Source organism: Hoplias malabaricus, chromosome X1, assembly GCF_029633855.1.
Source record: "Hoplias malabaricus isolate fHopMal1 chromosome X1, fHopMal1.hap1, whole genome shotgun sequence".
Taxonomy (NCBI): domain Eukaryota; kingdom Metazoa; phylum Chordata; class Actinopteri; order Characiformes; family Erythrinidae; genus Hoplias; species Hoplias malabaricus.
Window position 1 is genome coordinate 25,829,721 of NC_089818.1, and position 17,307 is coordinate 25,847,027.

The 17,307-nt window shown below is 40.7% G+C and overlaps 1 protein-coding gene across 2 annotated transcripts in view; it reads left to right on the forward strand.

Annotated features, from left to right (window-relative positions):
- LOC136675429 (sodium/potassium-transporting ATPase subunit alpha-2-like) overlaps positions 1 to 17,307 on the forward strand; it is a 38,414-nt gene that overhangs the window by 18,955 nt on the left and 2,152 nt on the right. For both annotated transcript variants that reach the window (XM_066651975.1, XM_066651976.1), the window contains exons 9-21: positions 1,147 to 1,345; positions 3,779 to 3,894; positions 4,381 to 4,515; positions 5,218 to 5,297; positions 5,590 to 5,699; positions 7,051 to 7,226; positions 7,444 to 7,580; positions 9,196 to 9,346; positions 9,469 to 9,637; positions 10,622 to 10,776; positions 11,402 to 11,525; positions 15,719 to 15,864; positions 16,797 to 16,927. In XM_066651975.1, the coding sequence (XP_066508072.1) occupies positions 1,147 to 1,345; positions 3,779 to 3,894; positions 4,381 to 4,515; positions 5,218 to 5,297; positions 5,590 to 5,699; positions 7,051 to 7,226; positions 7,444 to 7,580; positions 9,196 to 9,346; positions 9,469 to 9,637; positions 10,622 to 10,776; positions 11,402 to 11,525; positions 15,719 to 15,864; positions 16,797 to 16,927 (1,829 nt within the window). The remainder of the gene's footprint in view (positions 1 to 1,146; positions 1,346 to 3,778; positions 3,895 to 4,380; positions 4,516 to 5,217; positions 5,298 to 5,589; positions 5,700 to 7,050; positions 7,227 to 7,443; positions 7,581 to 9,195; positions 9,347 to 9,468; positions 9,638 to 10,621; positions 10,777 to 11,401; positions 11,526 to 15,718; positions 15,865 to 16,796; positions 16,928 to 17,307) is intronic.

Here is a 17,307-nt window from a genome sequence, read left to right on the forward strand (position 1 = left end):
CTTTGTCTTTCTCTCTCCCTCTCTGTACCCCTCTCTCTCTCTCTCTCTCTCTCTCTCTCTCTCGCTCTCTCTCTCTCTCTCTCTCTCTTTGTCTTTCTCTCTCCCTCTCTGTACCCCTCTCTCTCTCTCTCTCTCTCTCTCTCTCTCTCTCTCTCTCTCTCTGACGTTGCCTCTGATTTCTCTGCCCACTAGCTGTCTCGTTTACTCTCTCCCTGCTCCTATATTTGTCGTCATGTTACTTTTTATATTTCCGTTTGTCTTCCTCTGTCTCCTGTCATTTCTGTTCTCTCCATCTCCCCCTCTCTGTGTCTCCTGTGTGGATGTGTGTGTAAATTGTACTTTGTTGTCTACAGCGTGTCCAGTGCTCTCTCCTCTGCGTCAGTCCTGCAGGCAGCCAGAGTCTCAGTGAATGAAGGAAAAACACTGCTCCTTTCTCGTTGGCCCTGCACAATTCCACTTTCAATTTTGCTCCTGTCACCCTTCCAGATTTAATTCACATCTCTTGCTCTTTCTCACACTCACTCATTCTCTCTCTCTCTCCCCCCCCCCCTCTCTCTCTCTCTCAATTTAATTCGCAGCCCAGTTTGAACGAGCCTTACTGGCAGAGCTTTACTACATTACTGTTTTGGCTAAAAGAATTTTAAAAAGCCATATCACACAAAAATGAACAAAAAAATGTTGATGAATGATCATTATTATATAATTATATATTCTCTGGCCACATTAAATGTTTTGTGGGGTGAAAAGTCAAGGTATATACAGTAACTTTGATCCAAACTGGTTAAAATAATCATTTAAAACACTCATTACCATCATTAGCATTAGCATTAGCATTATGAACAGGGCTTTTGAAATATTGTGAATATTGAAATTTTTTTTTTCATAGACACAATTTTGACAGAAATCATTGCTGCTTATATGATATTGTGTGATGTAATATTTATAATATAATTAATATAATTAATATTTTATACAGACCAGAGGATAACATGTTTCCTTCATTCTGTCTTATTCTTCTGCACTATTTCAATTCCCCATTTACCCTCTCACACCCGTTCTCTCTCCTTCTATCCCTCCCTCCCTCTCTCTCTCTCTCTCTCTCTCTCTCTCTCTCTCTCTCTCTCTCTCTCTCTCTCTCTCTCTCAGGTGTGTCTGACTCTAACGGCAAAGCGTATGGCGCGTAAGAACTGTTTGGTGAAGAATCTGGAGGCTGTAGAGACCCTGGGCTCCACCTCCACAATCTGTTCTGATAAAACCGGGACTCTGACGCAGAACCGCATGACTGTGGCCCACATGTGGTTTGACAACCAGATCCACGAGGCAGACACTTCCGAGGACCAATCAGGTTAGACCACCTCTCAGAGAGTCTCAGAGCCAAACAGTCCATGCATCTGCATGAATATTCATGAGCTTCAGACCCGTGTGCCACAACTGGGCAAAGACCACACTTAATGATGTTCTACTCTGCATCGTATTGGATAGAAGTATGTCAGTAAGGTTTGAACACCACTTGATAAATGGCGTGTGTTGTTGATTTTCTGAGTAAAAAACAAGTTAACACATCATCTACAGGGAACAAATTTAAATATGACATTTGCATATTGTGCTGCAGAGTTGCTGTTTGCTGTGGTGGCAATTTATATGCATTTTTTGTCCAATTTGTTAGCCATTGCACAAGAGTGTGAGAATTAATACTAAATTCTACTTAGAAATCATCAACACAGTTCACCAGCGGTCCCCAGAAATGTTAGTTTTAGTAAACTTTAACTGCTGGAAATACCTCAGTAATCTTTATTTATTCAGTAATACTACATCTACGACCGGGGTTGTGATTCCCTGTCGAAATGTGTCACTTTGCAGCTCTGTGCTTGTGCTCAGACACAAATATTATTATATTTTCTGGTGTTTTATGTGATAAATAAGTTCTTCTTTGGTGCATTACACAATACTTACACTTAGTTCTCTGTTATTATTTGTTTGAGTGTTCCCAAACTGTCCATGGCGAATTAAATGTAAAAAAACTATAAAAGCATGCCTTATCACTGTAATTATCTTAGAATTTCTTTAATAAGGCGATTGAGACTGTGCTTATCTCCTGCAGCATTTTCCAATGCACTACATTTATCTTCTCAGAGTCTTACCTACTGTTTTATCTTCAGCTGTACGTATAAAAGCACGTTTGGACAAAGCAGCACAACTCAGAACACTGGCTTTCCTAAAGAAAAGATCCAGACACTCACACATACTCTGTGTCTACATTAATTTCCTATTTATCAGATTCACTAACCACGTAGGTGCACTGTACACATGATTGGTTCCAGAGTATTCTTTGTCTGTGTGTAAGTTGTCCATCTTTATTATGTTCATCAATTCTCAGGGTCCAAAAGACCACCAGAGAGCAGGTATTACACAGGCGATGGATCCTTCTCAAGGGCTCTTACCGATCCCAAAAATTAAATGATGTATTTGTAATATCCCAGAAGCTTTCATTATAATTTGGGTCGCCATGGAAATTGTAATTAATAATAAATGCAATCTCAGGCCATGAATTTCTGTTCTCTACTGAGGACACTTCAGAAGAGTCCAGTAACAATATATTAAATAAAATAAATAAAGGTCTCAATGAAGTGAGATCAACATCAGTGTTTGTAACAATAACCCTGACCCTGACCCTGACCCTGACCCTAAATGAGTTCTGCTTCAAACCTTGTGTAAAACTTTGTTTTCCAGTCTTTAAACAGACTATTATTAACACGGGTAGTGTTTTGTTAAATATGTTATTTTCTTCATGTCGTACATAAGTATTCTACAAACCCCATTACAAACCACACAGAAGGTGGGACGCTGGACAAAATCTAAATAAACACATGATGCAATGATTCTAATTAATTGTTTAATCCATGTATTTAACTGAAAACTATGCCAAGACAATATTGCCGATGGTGAAACTGAGAAACGTTATTAATTTTTAAAACGTTTTGAATTTGTTTCCAAAAAATGTTGGGACGGGGAACAAAGATATGTGTAATGCTTTAAAAACAAACAAACAAACAAACAAACAAACAAACAAGCAAACAAAGCATACAGAGGTACACCACTTTGTGAAAGAAACAATAATGAAACAGTTCAAGAATAATGTTTCTCAACTTAAAATCTCCAAGGTCCTGGGGATTTCTTTATGAACAGCACATATCTTTGAAAGAGTCAGAGAATCTGGAGAAGTCCCACAACCAAAATATTGGCTGCCTATGGTCTTGGGGCCCTTAGCAATAAAAATAGAGAGAATTCTGTAGTGGAAATCGCTGCACAATCTCAGAAACACTTTGGAAGCACAGTTGGTCACTGCATCCACAGGTAGGAGTTAAACCTCACAAAGGCAAAGAAGAAACTATATATAAAAAGGCCCTAGAAATGCAGTTGGTCTCCTCAGTTAACAAGCATTTACAGTCATTTTTAAAAAAGAAGGAGTCCCTACTTTTTAAAAACCTGTTGCTGGCGTCAAATTAATGGACAAATATTTTCAAAAAAACAATGACCTTCTTCAGTTTTAACATATGAAATTTTGTCTTTGTATTACTTTAAATTAAATATATGGTTTAAATTATTTCACGCATCATTGCATTGTTTTTATTCACGTCATGCAGTGTGTCCCAGCTTTTCTGGAAAAGAGGTTTGTATTTAGAAATATAAGATGGCATGAATAAACATTTGTGATTTCCATGATGTAAATATATCTATCTGGTTATGTTTCAAACTTACAGTTCTTTTTCATTCACAGGGGGCTCTGGGGGCTTTGAGAAGGACTCTCCCACCTGGGCTGCTCTGTCACGGGTCGCAGGACTCTGTAACCGTGCTGTCTTCAAACCTGGACAAGAGAATGTTTTAGTTCTCAAGGTGAACACACACACACGCACATGCACTGAACACACAAACATACCATAAAGTCTGTTAGAATCTGAGTCGTTCTGACCCCAGACACTCAACACCAACGACACCATTTCTTATCAGCTGGGACATACGTGCTGTAGCACAGTGCGCTTGCTCAAGGTTGTCTGCTCCCTGGCATATGTGTGAAGTCCAATTGTACTCATTGAAAGGGATATTCGGGAGCCGGTAAAGCATCGTGATTGGCTTGTGCTTTAACTTGGTTGCTTCTGGCACAGGATAAACAGTAATCTAGGAGGAGATTTACAGTCATGTGTTTCCTCTATGCAAAGCTGTTTTTGAATGTTAGCCTTCTCCACCCTCTTTGTGCGATGTGAAGTATCATAAATATAACACACCTAGGCTGAGCCTCTCAATTTCAGTGCATTTGTAAGGTCTGAAGTTAAACTGTACTGTACTGGTATACGTGTGTATGTGGTCTGTGTGTGTGTCTAGAGGGATACGGCAGGAGATGCATCAGAGTCTGCTCTGCTGAAGTGTATCGAGCTCTCCTGTGGGTCTGTACACAAGCTCAGAGAGAAAAACCCCAAGGTGTGTGAGATCCCATTCAACTCGACCAACAAGTACCAGGTATGCACGCACACACACGCACAGAGGCCACACACACACACAAAGGCCAAACACGGGTTCAATACAGTGTTTCGAAAAAAAATATATCAACCAAAAAATGAAGCCACTTAAAGCAAATCTTACAGAAGGTCTCTAAACAGCATCTCCATCCAAGGTTCTGTTCCTCTCAGGAGTCCCCTTATTCTTTTCCTACTGGAGAGTCTAATTTTAAAGTGTCCCAGCTCCTTCCCATATCAGCCTCTCCTGTCTATAATGAAGGAGGAGGCAGCACATGTGCTAAGTCTCTCTAAAGGCCATTAAGTCTCCAAAAGCCACAGAATATTGACGAGGAAACAAAATTCATGCTCAAATCGACCGAGAATATACTGCACTGTATTGTTTCTGCACTCACTGTCCATTCTCTCAGCTCCACTGACCACACAGGAGGACTTTGTTGTTCTACGATTGCAAACTCAAGTCCAGCAGCACTGCTGTGTCTGATCGAGTTGTACAAGCACAACACACACTAACACACCGCTACTACATTAAACACTGCAGTGCTGAGAATTTTTCACCATGAAAATCATAGCTGTTATGACTGGCAGTTAAATAGTTGCATTTAGTTCTTTGACTTTACATAGTTCTGTATACGATAGTCCTGAAATATTTATACAATAAACACAATTAAATACAAATAATTTTCTATTCCATCCTGCCCTTTAGCTGTCCATCCATGAGGTAGAAGACAGTCCCACGGGGCATCTGCTGGTCATGAAAGGAGCTCCCGAGAGGATTCTGGACAGGTAATCAATACAAGTAATCAGGACTGAACCCTGCCTCCATCCACTCCTTCACTCACCTGCTCAGAAGCTACTTTTAACTTCATTACAGAAATCTGTAACTAAGAAAACCTTACCATAAATGTGATTAATCATTAATAATCATTATGATTGTGGGTTTTTAACAGTGGATTATTATTATTTAATGATATTTCACTCGGATCAATACTTAATGCTGGTGTAATTGGTGGTGTTTACTTGATGACTGCAAGTGTTGGTAATCAATGACTGTTGCTGTGGCTGACTGATCACGCAGATGCAGTACCATAATGATCAATGGCCAGGAGATTCCTCTAGATGATGACTGGAAGGATGCGTTCCAGGGAGCGTACATGGACCTGGGTGGTCTGGGAGAGAGAGTACTGGGTAAGAGAACAGAGAAAGCATTTAGGGCAAGGGAATGTTATTGAGTATGAGAGTTGATATTTATGGCATTTAGCAGAAACAGCATCCAGAACAGTTTATATTATATTCTTAAATCATGTTACAGAGGTAGTGCAGTGTTGGGAGTCTTGCCCAAGGACACCTATTGCTGTATGTGAGAGTGAGCCTGTTAAGGCAATAAGGGCACGTCTGTGGGCACATCAATTTGTAACTATGTTAAGGGTGGCACAACGTGTACTCACATCGCTCACACACAACTGAAGGTTCCTGGGTCCAGCCCCAAAGAGGTCACTGTGTTCTCTCTGTGTCTGAGTGGGGTTACTCCAGTTTGCTCCTATAGTCTATTGGCTATGCATAAATGCCCACAGGTGTGAGCTTGTGACTGGGTAAGTGTGTGATGCCCTGTCATGGACTGGAACCAATTCCAGGGTGTGGGTCCTGCCTTGTACTGTCACTGCTCTATAAAATAGCTGATGTGTAGTGAGCGTACTTGTGCGTAATTGGCTGCTGTTCAATCACTCATTTGAATACTGCACATTGGTGATGCTTGAGGTCTTTCAAACAATGTAAATCACTGTGGTTGTCTAGAAAAGAGCTAAGTGTAAGTACACTGTCAGAAAAAAAGGTACTGTACAGGCACATTATTGTTCACGTTAGTAAAATCAGTGTAATAGTACCTAGAGGTGAATAATTATTAGCTTTTATTATAGAACTGTGTAAAATATTACAAATACAAAATGTGTTACTTACGTACTTATGGTGTGTAAATAGAATGTGACCTATTTCATCTACAGGACAAATTAGAATTGAGCTGCTCATTATTCCAAAACTATTCCTAGTCCCATTTTGAGTGTGTGAACATGTGTCTCAAGTGTGTCTGAAGTGCATGTCCCCATCTCAGTATGTGGATCACCACACTGTATGAAACATAACTACGTTTGGTGTCTGCAACCTTCACTTTCTGCTCCAATGCAAACACAGTTACAGATATACACTAGTATTCTGTGAAGTAAACAAATACACCCCTTATGTTAGCTCAAGACGGTTGGGTGAAAGTGCTGGGTCATAATTGCTGCAGACACTCTGAGGTTTGGGGTTTGATACAATTTTACAATTTTTGATTGGAAAAAGTCTGGTTAAGCTCAGCACAAGTGAAGGAAATGAGCCTTAAAAAATGTAGAATTCAGGCTTACTTTATTTACCAAGCCACTACCACAGAGTTTCTTTGAGAAATGTCCTCAGCCAACATCATTGATTTTGCTTTATATTACTTCTGACATTTTCCCTTTGTTTCTTGAGTCTATGGTAGTTATTTTTGTGTCTTTGTCTGCAGGTTTCTGCCACCTTTCTCTGTCTCCCTCCCATTTCCCAAGAGGATTTGCCTTCGACTCTGATGAGGTCAATTTCCCCACAGACCGGATGTGCTTCCTGGGTCTCATGTCCATGATTGATCCACCGAGAGCTGCTGTCCCTGATGCTGTGGGCAAATGTCGCTCTGCTGGCATCAAGGTATTCACATTGCTTTATTAATTTAAAAGTTAAAACCTTTTCTTCATCATTTCAGTGCACTTTAGTTAGATTTGTGGCTTTTATTATTATTTTACACAAAATAACTACATAGCACTTTGGAAGTTTCATATTTTACACAATAAAATAAACGTATTGCCACAGTTAAGAAACGACTTTTCTATAAATTGAGGTTATTATATCTAACCCATTTACAAAGGTAATTATGGTGACGGGAGACCATCCAATCACGGCTAAAGCTATCGCTAAAGGTGTTGGCATCATCTCTGAGGGGACCGAGACAGTGGAGGACATCGCAGAGAGACTCAACATCCCTTTAAGTCAAGTCGACCCAAGGTGTGTATGAGTTTGGGTAAATTAGAGATGAAATATGGTCTTTATTACAATAAAAAACATAATGAAACAGATCTAGCAGAGCAGCATTACACAAAGCACACAGTATACACATTTAAATATACCACCTTCAATGTAAATTACCTTGACTTGAGTCGGTGAATATGAAACAATATGTTATTGAAGTAAACCCTTAAAACCCATGGTGACATATCTGTCACAAACCCTTTATAAAGTCTGGAAAGTTCCCTGCACACTTTTATTCTTCACTTTAAATCATGACGTCCCTAAGTGGCATTTACTGAACGTCCTGGATGCAGTCACATGACAGTGTGTGAGTGTGTGTACGTGACCTCATTTGCAGAGTGACAGTGTGTGTGGTGACTACACAGAGACCATAGAAATACTTATTTTAAAAGCATGCTTTGTTTGAACCTTCACACAGAACCATTCTGACCCAAATCAAGACCAAAATGTTGGAATACACGTTATAAAACGGTTGTTGTGATGTCTGTGTGACGCTGGGATTTTAGCTCAAACATAATTACAGAATGTTGCAAGAAATGTGGAAAAAAATGTTCCATGTTGTTTCTTTGGCCTGTTTTATTTTTCTCATAATTTGACCTGATGTTGAACTGTGTCTGGGCTCTTCGGGGTTAATATCAGAAGTCTATGCCTTCGATGTGGATGAGGTTTAAGACCAGGGGTGTCAAATCAGATCTACGGAGGGCCGTGTGGGTGCAGGTTTTCTTTCCAACCACGCAGAAGCCACACCTCACTCCACCTGTTTTTAATCATTGGATCTAATCAATAGATCTTGACTTTCAGTAGTGTGGGGCTTTTGCGTGGTTGAAAAGAACACCTGCACCCACGCGGCCCTCCGTAGATCTGATTTGACACCCCTGTTTTAGACCCTTTGTATGATGGCTCACTTCCAAACACCTTCTAGTTATTTACATACAGCGTGAGCTGGAGCAGCTTTGACTGAACGTGTCTTTAATTTGATAAATTCACCAAATACTCCCTCATTCCAGGGGAGACATCCTGTTTCAGACCTTTTATTACGATAATCATGTGATAATCATGTCACTGAGTGCAGCAGCCAAGCAAGTTACCTTCGGGTCCCTTAAGATAATTTCTTAAAGGTGTGAAGACTGATAAATCAAATACAATAAGAAAAGTGATACAATATAAAAGACTCATAAAGAAGAGATTACTGAAGTTAATTGTTTGATTAAATTGAGTGTAATTTTTCAGTATTTTTTTTTAAGTTAGAATCACTCAATCCAAAATGTCTGTAGGTGTGAGTGAATGTGTGAGTGTGTGTCGCCCTGTGAAGGACTGGCGCCCCCTACAGGGTGTGTTCCTGCCTTGCGTCCAGTGATTCTGGGTAGGCTTCGGACCCACCGCGACCCTGAACTGGATAAGGGTTACAGATAGTGAATAAATAATTGTAAATAAATCACTCTCCCATTCTTTTCTCATTTCATGGTCAAGGTGGGTAGGTATTAAAAATGAAAACTGTCATTTATTAATAGTAATAAAAAAACCCTTAAGTTTCAATACACCTACTAATATTTTATACGTGTGTGTGTGTGTGTGTGTGTGTTTGGGACAGAGATGCCAAGGCCTGTGTGGTCCATGGCAGTGATCTGAAAGAGATGAGTTCAGAGTATTTGGACGATATCCTGAAGAACCATACTGAGATTGTCTTCGCGCGTACATCTCCCCAGCAGAAGCTCATTATTGTGGAGGGTTGCCAGAGACAGGTAGGAGTGTGTGTCTGTGTTTGTGTGGGTTATCAGGGGTGCTTTGCTGTGAAAGCTGAACTGAGCAGAAATGTTCCAGCTAATGTGTTGATGTAATAGTTGATAGTTGCTTGTGCTTCCAGGGTGCTATTGTGGCGGTGACGGGTGATGGTGTAAACGACTCTCCTGCTCTAAAAAAGGCGGATATCGGTGTTGCCATGGGGATAGCCGGATCTGACGTCTCCAAACAGGCGGCAGACATGATCCTGCTGGATGACAATTTTGCTTCCATAGTAACAGGAGTGGAGGAGGGTAAGTGGGGAGTATACAATGAGATCTGAGTTTCTTAGCTACACCTTATATATTCACCCACTGGCCATTTCCTCAAATATATTGCTGCTGTAGATGCATGGAAATACTGAGCCTGTCTAATGATACTATAACTCAACCATAACAGCCACCTTCCACCCTATACATTAGTGATGTAGTGGAACCACTATAGCACCACTGCTGGTGAGACATTGTTTGAGCAGTGGACCACAACATGGTAGTGGCAGTATTCTGTGTTTTTCTGGTAGAAGGGGGATGATACATTTTGCAGCAACACTTTAGCTACAGTCAATGACTGTAAACTAGGGCTTGAGGATACGGGCAATGTTTATATCACAATATAATACTTAATTTTAGTTGATACAGTATGAACACACTGTAAATATAAAAACCACAGAAAATCTGGTAAAAACAAACAAGAAACATCACATCACTGTCAGACATGAACCTCTTGGCTTTGTCAATATTAATATTTTTAAACTAATTTTAAAACTGAGTGCAATAAACTGATGGCAGCGCCCTCTAATGACCATCAGTGAGTGACAGAATGTGTGAGTGAAAGTCTGTGAAGGACTGGCGCCCCCTCCAGGGTGTGTTCCTGCCTTGCATCCAGTGATTCCGGGTAGACTCCGGACCCACCGCTGCCCTGAACTGGGTTAGAGTTACAGACATTAAATGAATGAATATCATATTGTTATATATTATATATCAGTATACTATATAAATACTGATATTTAATTATTGTCTATTGTCCAGCCCTACTGTAAACCCTATAACTTATATAAAACACATTAAAAATACTGGAAACACAATAATTGAAAATGATATTGTGAGTTCTATTTTAATATGAGGCCTTTAATGCCCCAAAAAAGAAAATGAAATCTAGCCATTTTATTCAAATAAAATGTTCAATATTAAAGTTTCTGCTGGGATGAACAAACCTGTCCTCTGTGTTTTCTCCTGAAGGTCGTCTGATCTTTGATAACCTGAAGAAGTCGATAGCTTACACTCTCACCAGCAACATCCCGGAGATTTCTCCATTTCTGCTCTTTATCATTGCCAGTGTCCCTCTACCCCTGGGCACTGTCACCATCCTCTGCATCGACCTCGGAACTGATATGGTAAAACACACACATACAGACGCGCGTGCACACACACACACACACGTGCGAGTGCACACCTCTGCCTCAGCCACAATGATGTGCAAATAGCCTCCAAATATGTATGAGACGGTCTGCTGCACAGACAAACGCACTGACACAAATTGCGAGTGTATGTATGTGTATAAAATAAAGGAATATCCTTAACATTTTAGTTAATTGAGTGTAAAAATGCTTATGTGCTATTCACTTGATCATGACGTTCATACAATAACGGGGCTGTAGAACAATGGGGATTTATAGCATAAATTATAGTATTTTTAGATTATATAAACAAAACAAACACAAATGGAGTATGTGTGTGTGTGTGTGTGTGTGTGTGTGTGTGTGTGTGTTTAATTGAGTGATGAGACTCTACTTCTCTCCCTTTGCCCTTCTCTATGTCTGTCCTATCTCTTCATCATTTTCAGTCCATCAGTATCCAGTCATCATTGTACCTGTCTTCCAGAAAAACATTTACTCATTCTGAAGACACACACCCAAACCGTCCAAACCCATAAACCCTTCATTTATCATTGCTGCTGCTCTACTGCCCCACAGCACTTTCACACCTCTCTCTCTCTCTCCCTCCCTTCCCTCCTTTTAGGTTCCTGCCATATCTCTGGCTTATGAGACAGCAGAAAGTGATATTATGAAGCGCCAGCCCCGAAACCCCAAAACTGATAAACTGGTCAATGAGAGACTCATCAGTATGGCATATGGACAGATTGGTAAGAGGAAAACACAATTCATTTCTGTACTGTATCAGTGCATGGGGTCCTACATATGTGTACTGTGTGTTATACATTAAACATATATCACATATAATGACATGTAAAGAATTACTGGGTTTGGCTGTTTCTGCCATGTCCTATTCCTAAAACATGAATAAAATCAGTCACAAATCGATACGAACACGTGCAGGAGGGTCGTCCTGAAAAGCTCTGTCGCTTGGGAATGTCAAAGCATGCTCCCTTCTGATTTGAGTTGATAGAAGAGTGGAGAAAATTGGGATGTTTTGTGAAATTTCTCCCCTGTTTGAGCTGGATAATTTAAACACTGGTACAACAAACAGCTCGGCCACAAAGCAACACAAGTTCACAGTAGAGCTGAAACATGTGGCCCATAAAAATAGCCTGTACTCGGATCAGTTCCCAAAAGTCCCTGGAAGCAACACCAGCACAAGAACTGTTGGTTAGGAGTTTTTACAGATCAGGATTCATTGGCGATTAACAACATGGAAGATTTAATGGAACACCAGGTAGTATTTGTACCTTAAAACAATTACAGTTTCAGAATCATTGTGATGCTCCACTGACCTGTCATAGGGAGAATAGAGCCTCTGTTGTTGCTGCTGTGTGACATTTGGAGGAGGGTAGGAAACCACACCCCGCCTTGATTTAAGGACAGTGCATTAAGAGTGTATTACACTGTGCAACTCTAGGAGGAGCCCAAGAGCAAAAACACCAGATCGTATCTAGTGTTTCTTTAAGACCACAATGCCCAGTGTGAACTAAAGTGGTTAGTAGTTAGTAGTTTCATTTAAAGGACAGTGAAATTTCAGAGAATCATGTGTTTTCAGCTGTGTGCGATGGCCCTTTTCAGTTTCAGTGTGAAAACTCCCAGAAAATCAGAAAAAAAGGTTGGCTTGGTTCTGGTTTGGCCCATTCAGCAGGCTGACCTCAACCCCATTCAACACCTCTGGGATGAACTGGACCGCCGACTGTGAGCCATTGCCCAACATCAGTGCCCAGTCTCATTAAAGCTTTTGTTGCTGAATGGGAGTGAATCCCTGCAGTCGTGTTCCAGAATCTAGCTGAAAGCCTTCCTGGAAGATTGGAGGCTATTATAGAAGCAATTCCACATTAATGCCCATGGTTTCAAAATGATGGGTTTAACAAACATTTGGATGTCCTCATATATTTGCCCAGGGGCGACATGATGGCACTGCAGGTACTGTTTCTGTCACAGCTCCAGGGTTCTGGAGGTTGTGGGTTTGAGTCTTGCTCCGGGTGACTGTCTGTGAGGAGTGTGGTGTGTTCTCTCTGTGTCTGCGTGTGTTTCCTCCGGGTGACTGTTTGTGAGGAGTGTGGTGTGTTCTCCCTGTGTCTGCGTGGGTTTCCTCCGGGTGACTGTCTGTGAGGAGTGTGGTGTGTTCTCTCTGTGTCTGCGTGGGTTTCCTCCGGGTGACTGTCTGTGAGGAGTGTGGTGTGTTCTCTCTGTGTCTGTGTGGGTTTCCTCCGGGTGACTGTCTGTGAGGAGTGTGGTGTGTTCTCTCTGTGTCTGCGTGGGTTTCCTCCGGGTGACTGTCTGTGAGGAGTGTGGTGTGTTCTCCCTGTGTCTGTGTGGGTTTCCTCCGGGTGACTGTCTGTGAGGAGTGTGGTGTGTTCTCTCTGTGTCTGCGTGGGTTTCCTCCGGGTGACTGTCTGTGAGGAGTGTGGTGTGTTCTCCCTGTGTCTGCGTGGGTTTCCTCCGGGTGACTGTCTGTGAGGAGTGTGGTGTGTTCCTCCGGGTGACTGTCTGTGAGGAGTGTGGTGTGTTCTCTCTGTGTCTGCGTGGGTTTCCTCCGGGTGCTCCGGTTTCCTCCCACGCTCTAAAAACACACGTTGGTGGACCCACCACCACCCTGAACTGGATAAGGGTTACAGCCAATAAATGAATGAATGATTATACGTGCCCATAAGGACAGATCTGTGCAGGTATAGTGTTTGTAATAAGAATTAACGTAATTTAAATGTTTTTTTCCCCTTATTATTAACCAAATCAATCATATAGTTTTCTTTTGCTGGTTTTCTCAGGCTTTTCTAAGAAATAAGGATTTATTTGCCCCGAAAGTATATAAAAACAGACTTATACACTCTCACAAACACCCACACAGAGAAACCCTTTATCTTCCTTCATCACTTTTTGTTGCACTCTAAAATGTGAGATATTGAGGGAACTGAAGATTTGAGGAAGTCCATGACCTTGGGTAATTGGAGTAGTTCTATAGAAAGAAGAGAACTGAGCTGTCTCATTTTTCCTTGAACTCAGTGAAATCAATGTTTTTGCTTTTCCCCGTTTCATGTAAAAAAATAGATGTAGTGGATTTAGTTGGAGGAGTCTGATTGTTTGCCACATACAAATACAAACCAGTTAAGCCCTGCCTCAGTGAGTCTCTGCCATCATCCCGTCTGATGCTAGTTCACTTTATGACTGATTTTGCTTCACCATACATTTAAACTAATGTTTGGATTTATATAAAACTACAGAGCCCCTAAGATTACAATGTGGTGCTTTATAATACGGTGTGGTCACAAAATAATATATTGAGGTCACAAGACAATAATATAGTGAGGCCCAAATATAATAGACTGAGGCCACATGATATATTTAGTGGCCTCAGTATATTATCTCATGACCTCCATATGTTATTTGTGGCCATACCTTAATTAAAACAACAGCCATGTAATCTTAGGGCCTCTGTGTAAAACCAGTTTGCATGCAGGAGGATATATAAAAATGTTGTAGTATTGTAGCTCTATGCAAAGAAGGACCAGGAGGATCAGGATGATGATTAAATCTGTAGATGACTCACGAAGAGCCAATTATAAAAAAAAAAAAGGATAATGATGACTGAGGTATTATCAATAATATGTACATTATAAATCCAAAAGAGAACCCACACCCACTCTGGACACAGACATCCCATTGTGTAAACCTTGTATAGTTTAATTGTACTCTCTTTTTATGTGTTTACATTAGAGATGTGCCGATACGATATTCAGTATCGGTATCGGTCCGATTCTGGCCTAAATTGCTATATCGGATATTAGAAAGAAACAAAACATCCAATCTATTAAATATAAAAAAAAATTTCTTGGGTGAAATTTGCAACGTGCCGTAAGCCAATGCAGCACTTTCGCATAGGACCCACAGGCATCACGTGATAGAGCGACTGTTGTGAGAGGCCTGTAAACACGTCAGCAGTTTGGAGTTACTTCACAGTCAATGAAGAAAACAGCAACACCGCCGAGTGTATTTTGCGTAATGCTACTGTCTCACAAGGTGGTAGCAATGTTGGGAATAACACCACGAACATATTTGTATTTTTTATACTGGAAATGTTTTTATACAAGTGTTAAGTTTTGTATAGAGATTTCACTGAGTTGAACTTCAGGTTTCATGTGATGGAAAAAGATTGAACCGACAGACATCTTAATATTAGCTGAGGGTCACAAAAAGCCATGTTTGCACTACTTTCATTTTGAATACTACTTTTGATCCATATATTTAAAGTTTTGCTTTAAGTTTTAAAATTTCAGGATAAATTTCTGAATAGTGGTGACCAGCTAACTGCTGTGAAAAGCTATGTTTAAATCAGTACTGGCAACTGAACTGTGTTTTGGGTGCAATGTATTTCTTATAATATAATAATGTTACAATTAGTTACCTATTAGTATCGGTATCGGCAGATACCCAAATGTAAAATATCGGTATCAGTATCGGACCTAAAAAAGTGGTATCGTGCCATCTCTAGTTTACATTTTACATATTAAAGTGATCATTTAATATCTTTCTATAATGACAGTTCACATAATATAGAGAATGTAATTGGTCTGTAGTCACTGTGAATGTATTTTGTCCGTAGAGGAGGGCCTACAGAATAGGTTTACTACAGAATATCTGACACATCCAGGCCGTTAGAAATCAATAGGGCGACTGTTTCATATTCTGAAGACGAATTGTTGAAGAAAATGGCTGATTGCTTGGTTTTGTCTGTGATATGACTCTAACTCTCTTGACAGTGTGCTGTAAATTAAATTTCACCCACATTCAGGTTGCTTTGATTCTGATTCCTCTGAGCCCTGGCCCACAAAAGTATCTTTGCATTAGCTTGGATATGTGTACGCTTGGTAATGCAGTGATAATTGTTTGTGTGCAGGTATGATCCAGGCCTTGGCGGGGTTCTTCACCTACTTTGTGATTTTGGCGGAAAACGGGTTCTTGCCGTACACACTTCTGGGAATACGTCTGGAGTGGGACGACCGCAACGTCAATGACGTTGAAGACAGCTATGGACAGCAATGGGTATACACACGTGCAGACACACACACACACACACACACACACACACACACAGAATGTGGTATTGTATTTAAAATGTAGTTTCACCAAGGGCAAACTATCCAAACATGTTAATCTACTCTTTTTGTAATGCTAGCTATGTGTCCACCAGTAATAACAACCTGCTAACACCGACACCTTCAGGAACAATGCTCTTGGTTTTCCTCATTTCACTTGTTATGATACAGCAATGTTAGCTCTGGAATTGACAGCAACAGTGTAATATAAGAAAATAGAACTTTAAATGTATTTTTAAAAGTATAGTGTAAATTACTGTTGTAGTTTATTGAGCAGATAATGGGTCTGTCCCAAAATTAAGGGAGCTGTCTACATGGAGAACTTTTTACATCATAGAGTGTGCGCTCCAGACACATAAGCTGACCCAGTTCTGAGACACCTTGTCCAACCAGATTTGCGCCGTTGCCCGATTTGGATTGTGCATGCTTCATCAGGCTTGTGTACACTTTGCTAATTGATATTTTTAATCCAATTTTTGGACAACATGCGCCGTCCAAATTGGGCAATTTGCACAAATCAGGTAGCAACACACCTTAAAAATACTGCCTGCTGAGATACCTTAATCTGGCTGAATTTTAAGGCGGCATCGAACCCTCCCTCTCTCCCAGAGGAAAAATAATTAAAATAGCGATAAAAACGGGAACACGAAAATCTATAGCCCATAGCCCTGAAACGCTGAGGCCGCTGTCGCTCTCTAACTACGGCATCTCAATAATCCGCCTCATGAAGACAAACAACCGACAGAGCGCTGCCGACTTAAACAGCTGTCTACGGAGTCACTGCCTCCTTAGAGCTCAGTAGGTTTTGGGACAGACCTAATGTGTGTCAACTTGGAAATATGAAAACAAAAACAAGCCACTTATGTGTTCCTTTCACAGACCTATGAGCAGCGTAAAATTGTGGAGTTCACCTGCCATACCTCCTTCTTCGTCAGCATTGTGGTGGTGCAATGGGCCGACCTCATCATCTGTAAAACACGCAGGAATTCCCTCTTCCAGCAGGGCATGAGGTGTGTGTGTGTGTGTGTGTGTTAGAGAAGTTAGAAATACTTGTGTATGCAAGAGACAGAAGGAACCACTTCATGGAACTGGCTTGTATCTCACTCACTTATGAAATACATACATAGGCAGTCATTCAGTCATACTCAATCACTTTAGGGGCAGATACACAAGGGGGTGCTGTTGTGCTTCGTCTCGGATGGCTGAGGCAAAACGTGCTTGAACTGGTGATTTTCAAATGTTTTTGACTCAAATGGGCATAATATGTACGTTTTAGAAATAGAAAGCTTTTAATATGCCACATGCTACAAGATCTACTGGGGGTTTTTTTTGATAGGTTTTGTCAAGGCAGAGTATATATATAAAACAAACAGTATTTCAGAGTCACTTT